At 39.9% G+C, this 12,110-nt stretch overlaps 1 protein-coding gene across 9 annotated transcripts in view; it reads right to left on the bottom strand.

Moving 5' to 3' along the window:
• Positions 1 to 12,110, bottom strand: part of LOC136288654 (integrator complex subunit 6-like) — a 40,265-nt gene that overhangs the window by 8,923 nt on the left and 19,232 nt on the right. For 7 of the 9 annotated variants that reach the window (XR_010720547.1, XR_010720548.1, XR_010720549.1 and 4 more), the window contains 6 exons: positions 11,784 to 11,967; positions 10,913 to 11,041; positions 8,923 to 9,086; positions 7,691 to 7,843; positions 5,967 to 6,099; positions 21 to 115 (listed from right to left, as the gene is read on the bottom strand). Coding sequence is in view for 6 of the 9 variants with exons in the window: in XM_066182084.1 (XP_066038181.1) it covers positions 21 to 115; positions 5,967 to 6,099; positions 7,691 to 7,843; positions 8,923 to 9,086; positions 10,913 to 11,041; positions 11,784 to 11,967 (858 nt within the window). In the remaining 3 variants the exon portion in view is untranslated. Of the gene's footprint in view, positions 1 to 20; positions 116 to 5,689; positions 5,771 to 5,966; positions 6,100 to 7,690; positions 7,844 to 8,922; positions 9,087 to 10,912; positions 11,042 to 11,783; positions 11,968 to 12,110 lie in introns of those variants that run through there. The other 2 variants (XM_066182089.1, XM_066182090.1) reach the window with 2 other exon arrangements.

The following is a 12,110-nucleotide window of genomic DNA, read 5'->3' as shown; positions in this document are numbered from 1 at the left end:
AGAAGAGAAGAGGAACATACCAGTAAGTAGTAAGGAGGCATTGTTTTTAAGTAGTTGTCAAAAGCCTGTCGCCACTTCAGATTTGGCTTAAGTTTGTGAACCTTAAACAAGTCATCTGCAACAAGGAAAACAACAAAAGCAGGTGTCATTTATACAGTACCAGACCTTTAGTTTGTCCAAAATCATACATGCCAGCTTTCCCCCCGTTTTCTCCCCCCACCCATCCCCCAGTGGGGCTTCCCCCCAAAAACTGCTCTTAACCTGAGGTGTGAAGGATTGGGAATCCCCAGTCCTAGCTGCAGTAGGCAATCCAGAGCAAGTTCCCATTACAAGCAGACTTACAAGGTACACCAGATGTAAAACACTGCACACAACTACCAACAACCTTTAAATGGAAGGTGCAAGAGATCCACCTGTTAGGTTTCACCTCCCTTGCCTCTCTCTTGTACATCAGGGAGTCCCTTATCTGATTGAATCAAACAACATTAATTTGGTTCAATTTCCATTTTCAAACCATCTTTCTTCTGTTCAACCTGTATGATGAATTCTGGTCTCCAGTAAAAATAATCTTTGGCATCAAAAGGAAAGAATAAAAAAAGTCCAATTAGGGAATCCTTCTGGCCAGCTTTGCTGGACTTGCTGCCAACAGCAGCAGCTGCACCCAGCAGACAAGGGGTTACCTCCAGCCACAACACCTGCCTCATGCCAGGGCATCGAAGTCTCCCACAGGTATAGACAAGAGACTGAAATCAACTACTGTCCTTTAAGAGAGGGGCAACCAGACATTTCTCTCCTTTGGGTACTGTTTTAGAAGCACTTTGCTCACTCCAGGTGTGCACCTGGCCATTTAGGAATGGCTGAGATGAAGCATGAGCCTATTAGCTGTGCACACTGTGAACTGTGACTGTGATCTCTACACCAAACACAGCATCCTGCAATTTACCATTCCAGTTATAAATTACCCACTGAAATAAAGGTTCTTCTTAGTAGGATTGTAACATGCTGGCAAAGTGAGGCTAATGGAAGGATATGCAGGTCTGGAGAAAGGGATGTCCAAAAATTAGCTGGGGAGAGCTGCAGGAGAGAGAGATGCACAGAAGATGGTGTGCAAAAGACAGATGCAGCAAAGAAATTGTTTTCTCCATATTCAGTTTTCAGGAAGATATATTTGGAGAAGAAAATTTGACTTGCATAGTACTCTGCACAAATTGAACAGATGTTGTGATATTATTTCCCAAATTCTCACAGACAAACCACACTCAAATACAGGTATTTTCCAATCTAATGAATTCTGGATTACATATAAAAACCATACTACAGATGCTACTTCTTCTCTTCCCTGGCCTGGAGAAAGTCAGTTGGAGTTGGAGAGGACAAATCAAAATTCCATTTAAAATCTGAGTATACTTCAGTTTTAGTACTATTATCCAAAAGAACCTGGGATGATATCATGACATACGACAAATATAAAATAACATCCATTCTTATCTCATAGATCTATTACCTTTTTGCAGCAAAATTCAAGTTAAACTACACCCCTCTCAAAAATCAACATCAAAAAAAAAAAATCCAACACAACAAAAAAACTTAAAAAAGCAAGACGTTCAGTATTATAGTATGTCCTAACATCTTACAGTCTGTGAGCTGGTTGAGTACAGCTGGAACCTTAAACCCCTTATCAGCACTTGATTAGTGTCCCACTTGCTGCACTGTGAGGTTGTACCAGTAAGAGCACGGCACTGTGACACAGCACAGCCACTCCTCAGCTCAGCCAGCTGGGGTCCCAACCCACAGGACAGTTCTACTCCCACACATCAAATGCAAAAGCACCTCCCTGAACTCTGCTATCCTAGAAAAAAAATTCTCAAACCTATGGAGGGCTTCAGCTTTTTAAAATCCCCACAGCACAAACTCATTGCAAGAACTGACACCCTCTCAAAAGGGTGGTAAACAGAGCCACAAGTTTCAAAGAGATCTTCACCATCAGCACCTTACCTGCCTCTACCTCGAGAGTTTGAGACACACACTGTCCAGCAGATTGCAACATAGGCATTTGAAAGGCACTTTCTCCCCTGTGGCCTGGGCTGCACATGATGATTTATACAAACAAGCAAACTAACCAGTAATCCAGTTAACTATATCTTTCACAGATTAAGCCCCCAACTTTTGCAGATAAAAATCAAAAAGTATTGAAAATAATCCTTACATAATTTAGTTTTACTTCTACCTAATTATTTTCAGATACTCATTTCTGTATAGTCCACTTAATGCAGAATTCTTTTTACTTCTGAATTTGGAGTTAAAAGCATTGCATAATTTGGAACATGGAACTAAAACCCATTAGGAACAAGGCTGCAAGCTGCAACAACTCAAGCCATCAGGTAAAACCACACAGATCAGTTAACCAAAATCTGTATTGCAAAGTCTTTATCCACTTCAGATTAATGTACAAAACAACCAAATTCAGACAAACAGGACAACAACACACACTTTTAACATTCAGTACTAGAAGGGGGCTGGGATGTACCTTTTAAGATCAGTGAACAGTTAAAAAAAAGAGAGCATGAGAGAAAGGAGAGTCAGCAGGTGATTTAAGTAGTTCAGCTGGAGCCTAAACTACAAGTTCACTCACCACGTAACCCAAAGTAAAACTTAAAACTCTTTTTAAAATCATCACTCACATTCAAGTCCACCTGAGCAAGTACACCACCATTCCCTGTTGACTCCAGTAATTCCCCTAATTATGCACTAATAGAGACACTCCTTTAATCTAGGTAGTAGATTCATGATTCTACATTCACAGAAAACAGTATCCTTCCCTGCAAACCATACAGCCAAAAATAAGGTACTGCAATGGAAAACAGCATCCATCATTACCTAAGAGAGGTAATGTGTCACTGTTTCCCCCTTGATACAAAATGTATCAAAATGTATTTGGTTGTACCTCCCACAGCCACAGCATGCTGTGCTCACACAGAACGTAGCCCTTAGTTTCCAAAACGTAAAATCATTACTTGCAGGTTCTCTCACACAGCCTGCAAAAGCATCAAAGGAAGCTGTCCATGCGGCAGTCCTTCACAGGCAGACATTTCCTAAAGGCTCATCCTGTTGCATGTTTAGACCTACAGAAAAAGGGTATTTAACCACCTTCTCAAGGCATTTCTTGCATGGTTGTTTCACTGCTGCTTCTGCTGACACTGCCAATGAACAGCCACTCCTACTGCCCAGAAGTGCTTGCCCTCCCACCCATGCAGATAAAAGGAGCCAAGGAAACATCCTAGGCAAGGCAGAAGCTTTTAGAAGGATACGTCATCTTTACCTAGCTCTCCGTAAAACCCCTCCTTCAACTTCTGCTTCATGAACTTGGCCGTACAAATGTTTTTAAACAGAACAGCACCTGAAGTACAACAGCTTTGCAACAATCCTTCAAGAGGAAATTTCTATCATCTGTGGGCCAAGCATTTAGCACTGAAACACGTCAGCGTCTGCCTGTGAAAAGCTCTGCCTTTAGCAGCCTCCCATTGAACAGTAAGAACTGCACCCCACCTCCTCAGTTCTGAGAGCAAACCACCACCAAGTTAGTCAGGACTTCTCTGTAGCTTTCTGAACGCAAACTGGAGCTGCTTGTCCCACATTATCCAACACCACTGGAAATGGACCAGAGACCATTTTTGTAAGACAACCAAATGCAGTGCATGAGTCCATTAACACACAGACTGTGCGGCTCCACTGTTTTATCAAGTCCTATTAATTGGCTCCTTTCCCTTACAGAGCTTCCGAATGCAGGCTCTGAAAGTTAAAAGCCAGGAGAAACTACAGCATTTCTAAATCCACTCCCAAATCTCTTGCAAAAACCAAGACATAAAATCATGAAAGTTATAGAATATGGTACAATTTACCTCCCTCAGCCATGGACCACTACGATTTGTTTCAGTTTGCTTGAGTATCACCCGCCTACCTATGTTACCTGTTTTTAGGGCTGTCTTACACTATTTTTCAAAAAGAGAATTAAAACTTCGCCTGCTCAGGAGAGCAGAAGGAAAACAAAAAATGGAAGTAAAAAAAAAATCCTTAAGTATCTTACTATCTGTTTGTAAAGTGGTTTTGTCTTTGAAGGAGTCACCAGAAGGAACAGAGGCAGATTATCCACAGTACTGTCCCAACCAGACCCCCAACACAATATTCTACGAGTAGGGCAGGAGCCACTAGAACCACACTGATGTACCAATATGGGAGGTAGCAGCTGAATGGAGCAGACTTCTCCTGGTCTTGGGAGTGTTCACATCCTTTTAAATCTGGGTGAGAGTAATGAAAAATTGGCTTTACACACTCAAATCAGTCCTCTGCTGAACCATCAGTATCCACTAGTGTGTATGAAGGGAGACACAGGGGGAGTGTTCCTACCTACCTACCAAGCCAAATACAGAGTCAGTATTGCTAAAAGCATCTACAAATAATTTACCAGGAATGCTGCATATCATCTCACTCATTTTCTATACTGCTGAACAGAAAAAGGCCCAGATCTACTTTTATGTTGAAGGTATATTGCACAGAACTTAATTCTACCATGCCTTAGTAACCAAGGATAAACAAAGTCCTGGAAGGAGATCTGAAGGTAACACTGTGTGTGTTCGCATGAACAATATGGAACGCATGGGATTCATGACCTCAAGAAAACATCCGCTTTACAACTCAGGCAATGTGGAAGGTCTGCACTGTCCTTTGAAGATCCTTCAGAAATATAAGAAATGGATTACCAGGTGAGTAAACTGCAGAATAGCCCTGCACACACTGAAAAGTGCCTTTCCTCAAAGAGAAGGAAGAGCTTTACACCCCTGTAAAAAAAAAAAAGGCAGGGGGAAGACAAGAGCTGCCAGGGAAGACACAACAGAACTGTAAATGTCAACATCAAAATTAACAGGGAAGTTAATTTAGGATCAGTGATAGCTTTTCAGCTAGTAGAGCTGCTGCAACATTTCAGGAGCCACAAAGTCACCAAAACTCTCTTCCTCCTTGCACACTTCAGGACAATTATCAGGCTACAGAGATAACTATAAAAGACACATTATCAGCAAGCACAAGTTTCTTCTTTTTTGGTTATGACCAGGATTATGAAAAAGCATTACTGAATTGTGTTTTGATCTTTTTTTCCTAGAAATGAATAGAAAAATCCTGTATAAGACAGTAAGACTCAATTCTCTTGGTCACTGCTCTTCTGTATCACTAAACACACCCACAAAAACTAGAACAAAAAAGCCTTACAGCACCAGCAACTGAAGTGTTAGTGGCACCCTGGAAACTCCTTTCTGCCATTACTTTTATGCCAAATCCCTACCAACCACAATTACTGTGGCAGTTACTCATACAGCACCTTTTTGTATCATCTTTTCTTAGAAAATAATTTCACGGTGAGAGTAAAAAAACAAAAAAAACCAAAAAAAAACCAAAAAAAAAAAAAAAAAAACCCCAACAAAATCTGGTCCTTTGGGCAGAAAAGAAATGCAAAAATGTTTCACTGCTCAATTCCTTCTTACTACTCTAAACTGCATTAGGGAATTCCCTCTTCCCAACACCCGTGACAAACACTGCATCTCATCTTCCAGTAAAAAATAAGCTGCTACAAGAGCAACTGCAAAACCTGGATACACCACACCCTAAATGAGGGAAAAGAATGGAGGTTGAAGCTTACTCCAGGTTAAGGAAGAGGCTACGTGTCTAGGAGGTGAACAGCATCAAACATGCACTGGAAGCAGGTAGCTCTCCTCCTCTGCTGGAGAGAAAAAAAGGGAGAGGGGGTATGAAAATCCTCTCCTCCCAAAGTACGTTAAAAGAGTTTGCAACATTCTCTACTCTCTGATCTCCATAATTTTATAACGTCTCAAACTAAGGCAGAACACCAACCATTACTGTTTTGCTTTTACTCTGGAACAGCTGCACTGGCAGTCCAATGCAGATGTGTTACCTACCTAACAATGGAAGCAAAACAGGGTAGTTGTAAGGCATCACAAAGAGGTTTACACAGGTTAAAGTAGTGCTTGCTTTTAAATACCCAAACGGGTGGCCAAGTTCGCTGTATTTTCCACTGCTACTCACAAATACCTGACAAAGAATAAGAGAGATCACTGTATTAGAATGAGGAATGTGAAGAATATTAAGCATGGGGCATTTAAAAATTCAAATCAATCTGAATCCAACTGCATTAAGACAGTAAATTATCAAGCACAGGCAAATCAGAACACATCAGGGTGAGTACGGCCCTACATTCCCCAGTCAAAAACGGAGACATGCAACATTTAGTGCACACCCAGTAAGTGTGGAAATGCTCTTCACAGTGTAATCTTTAATGCTTTAGTGAAACTACTGTGAAGTGATGCCTGAAGAGTTTTTGGAATTATTTAAAATAGGTTAGGGGACATCTGTCGAAGGAATGTTAAAATAAACAAGCTATTTGAAATCAGTCTTCTGACTCAAAAATAGCACAACTAATATTTACAACACTGACAGAAAGAAATGCAAAACGTTTTAAGCACAGAAATTAAACAAAACAAACAACCATCCAAGAAATATCGAGCTTATGCCCAGTGCTGACATTCTTAAAATTAACATTATTTTTTTAAGTGCACATATATGAGGGTCTTAACCCTGGAAAAACAATACATGTAAACAATATTTCAACAGGATAAAAATGGTAGATGTTCTTGACTGAGGCAAGCAAAATAACCCACATCTAAGTCAAATATAGTCTTCCTAGGAAAAAATAAACCTTGCAGCAATGAGCAAGTGGTTTTCCTCTGCTTTTTCAGGGCATAAAGAACTGGGTTTGTTACATGGTTTCTATGACAATGAACCTATTTCACTGATTTGTAAGGGGCTGATGTGTAGCTGGGAGAAGAAAAGCAGTTTTTGAAAAACAGCAGAGTAATTTTAGTAACTCAGGCAAATAATGTCCCTATGAATGTTTAAAGGACATTTTTGAAATTAGGTTTTTTTAAAGTAACTTAAATTTTTCTTCTGAATATGCATGTCATACTTTCATCAATTAACTTGTAATATTTTTTAGGGATACAAAAACAGAGACACTTCCAAGTTCACCTTTTCAGCTGAAGTATCACACTAAGCATACTCCTGGTGTACACATTAGGCTAATATTTAAAGGAACACCACCAAGAAGGGAGCCTGATTTTACAGAGGACACAAAAACTTATAAAAAATTACAAAAGGAGCATGTGACAAAGGATTTCAACAACAGAACTTCGACCTCTTCAAGGCCAATCTAGCCAACAGGATCAACAGCTTCTATTCAATTCCCATTAGCAGCTTCAACCATCAAGTGAAAATGATTTGCAGCTGCTGATTAAGTAACATGATGGAAACTAGTGCTGGGTTTTCCCTGTAAGCAAATGGAAGCCTGCAGAGAATTTCAATTTAGCCAGAAATGGAACCTGGGGGACATATTTCTTAGCAAAATGAGATGGACCTAGAAAGAGAATTAAATCAGATTACAAAGCCTGTGGAGGGAACTCAATTCTGGCTCCTGATAATTCTCTTAGAAAGGAGGTAAGTGAAACCTTGACATGTTTCTTCTCATCTGCTGCAGAGTTTAAACCAGACCCCAATTCTCCAGGCTTGCAAAGACTGAAGAACCTCAGATTACCCATTACATTTCTAGCATCAAATAAAGGGCAAGTACCTGCCAGCAGGTATGGGGAGACTTTCGTTCCAAGATGTACTGGGTGAGGGGTGAAGGCTCAAGCTCATACTTGTCAAAAGGAAGCTTGTCTATGACCATGGGCTCACAATCCACACAGGAGAACCTCACCACAGGGTGAGCTGTGCGTGGAGGCTGAAAGGGAGGGAAAAGGGTATCAGTTTTCACATATTTATGGTAAACAAACCAGTTCTCTAAAAAACATCCATAAGCAGGTATTTCACCACCCTGTAAGTCTTAAAACACTCAGTTTCCACAATATTCTTTCAAAAAGAACAGAATACAAGCTCCCATAACCATCTAGATTAACTATTTCTCTAACTGAAAAAAAAATGCTCACAAACTGATACATTCTTCCCACTAAGAGAAAAACATGGTTAATATGACCCTATATTTAAAAGCCTTTATATCGATCAAGCTACAACTACACAGGCAGGTTTAAAGGAAACTTCAACTCTTCTTAGCTTGAAATTCACAGAAAAACAGATATGAGATGGCACTCAATCACAAAGAATCTCTCAAAGAATTCTCTACAAATCTTTCTCTTTTTTCCTCTCTTTAATCTGGAGGTGGGAGCAAGGGGAATGGACAGACAGTAGTACCTTGTGCACTTGCAAAGTGCAGGAACAGAACATGCCTAACAAAAGAGATGTTTAGAAAGGCTAGCAAGGCATGCCAAACGTGTGATCATTTCAGTAAAAAAACGAGAAATTAATATTGTTTTCTCCTCATTTTCTGCAGGGAGTTGCTCTTCTGTTTCAGTTTAATTCTTCCCGCTGGTGAAAGAAGAGTCCACACATGAAGTGATACTAAGGAAAAAACCCAATGGTTCATCTTCTTTCAAAAACAAATACTTTTTTTTCCATGTAAATGAATTTTTTAAAGCTTTGATTAAAAATTAATAGGCTCACTACGGTCTGTGGTACATGAAGTAACTTACAGTCCAATTTTGTAACCTTTAAAAACCAGTCAGCAAATTAACTAACCATATACATGGAAGTCAACTTTCTGGATACAAGAAATGTCACAGGTTACAGTATCCACATTAGATTATACCACTCCATTAAAAACTGTTAAAAACAGTTTTTAACCTTTAAAGCAAAGTCACATCATATTATAAATAGAGAAAGGAAAAACTACTCCATCCATTATCTATTTTCAGTCTGTTCAACTACTAGTGTAGAATCCCTTTTTTCAGTTCTTATTTCACTTACCAGTGTTGGTGAATTCTGATCAGGCCAAAAAGATTCTGGGATTGGCCAATGCCCCACAGGAACACCCGTTTTAGGGTTAGGCCGTACATAAATGAGTTTATGACAACTATGCCACGGCTGAGAAGCAAATGAATTGATGGGCCTGGATGAATCAACAAGTCCATCTAAAATTTAAACAAAGCAAAATAACAAACAAAAAGAAAATGAAAAGCTACATGCATGCATTTTTCTGCTAGCAAAATTTCTGTATTAGCAGCCAGTAAGGCATTTCATTACTCTTGTTTCAAAGACACCTTTACATCAGAGGCTGAAATAACCTAGGCATCCAGGTGCATCACAGAATCATCTGAGAAACAACCACAGTATTTGCTCTGATCTCCCTTCTGCTCCTGTGGCACAGCCATTACATAGTGAGTGTGCAGCAAGGCATACTCACATACCATGGAAAATGCATTTGCTTAAGCTCAGTGTCTGACACAGCTCCCACAGGCAGCACCAAGCTACTACTGCTGGTCCTGCTGTACCTGGAAAGGCTAAGAATCGGCATTTTCATTTTTACATGGACTGCAACGCCCACTGACTGATGCGGCTACTAGTGGAAACTCAGGAGCAAGGTTTCTTGGAGAAGTTGGATCCATGTTGCAGGAGGCAGCTTTTGCCACATTTTCAATTACAACAATTCACAGATCACTTAACCCCACAGCCTGCTGCAAAGGCCAGTGTTCCCTGCCAGCCCACTGCAGTGCACCAGCAGACACCCTTGCAGGCTGAGGACAAAGAACTCTGTAGCACTACAGATGCAACCAGTAGTTTTCAAAGACTGACCTTCAAAGCAAACAGCACAGAAGAGATCACCCACTTAACCAATCTATCTCGTTCTAAAAAGATTTTACATTACTAGTTTTCCTTACAGAATTGACCAGTAATACTGTGGAAACCATGTTTCAGTGACACATCAATTTGGTTTCTCTGCATTATAAAAACAGCAATTTTTAAGCTTGGGAAAAATCCATCATATTTCCCTCTAGTTTAGGACTTTCTCAATTCCCATATAGATGATTAGTCTTGACATTTTTATACATTCATAGCCATAGTCCATCACCACTCAAATGTGACAAACACGAAGTAAACAAAAAATCCCCCCGAATTTCACCAGTCATTTTGCCACACAGGAGAGAACATTTGGGCCACCAGGGACATGGGATTTTACCGCTGCATTGTCCAGCACAGCATTATAGGAAAGCTTTCTTTAAACAGGCAAAAGGAGAAAACAAACATAGAAAAAGCTGATTCCAGAATGAAAGCAGGAATAAAGCTGGCCTTGCTAGAATGTTCAGGTGATGCTAAAAGCTATTACGTTTTCTGATATTCCAGGAACCTAACTTCCTCAACTGGAACTGGTCAGCCCCTTCCTCTTCCTTCAAGCCATGAACTTTGTCAAATCTGAAGAACTGCTCCACATTTGGAGTGCACCTTCCTCTTCTGCATTTGACTGACAGAGAGCAAAGACATTCCTTGTTCTTTGCAGTTTTTCACTCACAGCTAAGAACATTCACCTGAAACTTACTGTTCAGTGATCAATCAGCAGAATGAAAATGTACAGAAAATTAAGCATTGAGATTGCATTAGAGATGTTTAAGTGTTTAAATACACTACTGCTAGATTTAATTATTTCAAGTACAGTCTTGACAACACTGTAATTCAAACTTAAATGCTTCCTGCAAACATTCACTTTCCTCAGCCATCCAAAAACAGGTAAAAGGAGTGACATAGAGCCAGCCAGCAGTAGATGATCCATACAAGCATGTGCAGACATATGGCATCATTTAACTTAGCAAGGATCAAACTAACACTTGTAAAAGATGCATCCTGTACACTACAGGGAAAAGCTGGCAGGAAGGACATGAAACACTTAAGGACATCTACATACAAACAAAACATTTTGTCTTAAACATTAGGAACAGGGTAAAAAAACCAACAATCACTGTACCTTCTCCAATAGGAGCTGGGTCCGGTCCTGACTTCTCAAAGTTAATAACAACTCCACTTTGGACTTTTTGAACTAAAGATTCTAAACACTGATTCAACATTCTTTGTGTCCGAACACAGTATGAACGACCTACACAAGAGAGAAATTACACAGGGAAAAAGAAAAGCAAATTTTGAGTAAACTTACTTAAGGAAGATATTTTATCACCTAAGTCACACTGCCGAGGCCTGCAATTTTATCCAAAAGAACAGCAACAAACTCTGTACATGTTTATGTAAAAGCCAAAGTACTTTGCAAATGCAATACAACCAAGAAAAACCACCAAAACTTCACAACCTGCTGAGATTGCTACTAAAAAGAGGCCATTAAGGCTTCATCAAGCTGGACTAAGGCAAAGTTTATACAGGCCCTTAGGAGGCCTGATTTCACCAAGACTATGCAATCTACCTGCTTTTGTCTACCCAAACCTCCTCCTTCCACACAACAATTTCTCCAAGCTCCAATTAAAAAAAAAAAAAATCTAATCAACATACCAAGCAAGAGGCTCCAGAATTAATCTTTTAAAGATTAAATTTAGCTTATCAGCCCTGCAGGGCTCACGACAAGAAAAGCTACCCTCCAGAATAACCAAAGAAATTTTCCAAAACCTCTTACTGCATTTAGAAAAATGCTCTCACATTTAGATCCGAAATAGGAATATTGCTTTATTTTAAAGTTCTCCTTTGCCACTGGAATCCCAAGAAAGCACTACATGGATTCACATGGACCCACAGTAATTCAGACAGAGAAAACAGGAAGACGTGAAGGTGAATTAGAAGAAAATAAGTATTTCAAGGCAAATGCCAAATGTGAAGCAAAGCACATGTGTTACCTCCTGTAACCTCACACATCTGTGTGATAGCAGATTCATCAGTAGGCACACTCCCAAGCTGCTCTGGTTCAGCAGATGCAGCTCCTGGCAAACGCAGTACCAGAGCAAACAGCCTTTGATCCCAACGGAACGGTTCTTTGGTTAGTTCACTTCCAGGCAAAGGAGAATTCAACGGAAGATGAAGCTGGTAAAAAAAAATTTAAGAACATTTTCCAGTATTTGACAAACAGCTAAAAACATCATGTCCAAATTCATTCACTTATCTGTAAAAGACCCCGTTTCTCTCCACCCACTAATTTATCTGAAGTTCTCATCTCAAAACCCTTA

This window comes from Chamaea fasciata, unplaced genomic scaffold, assembly GCF_029207755.1.
Source record: "Chamaea fasciata isolate MVZ Bird 193981 ecotype frontalis unplaced genomic scaffold, bChaFas1.0.hap1 SCAF_4, whole genome shotgun sequence".
Taxonomy (NCBI): Eukaryota; Metazoa; Chordata; class Aves; order Passeriformes; family Sylviidae; genus Chamaea; species Chamaea fasciata.
This window is presented reverse-complemented; position numbering and strand designations above follow the sequence as displayed.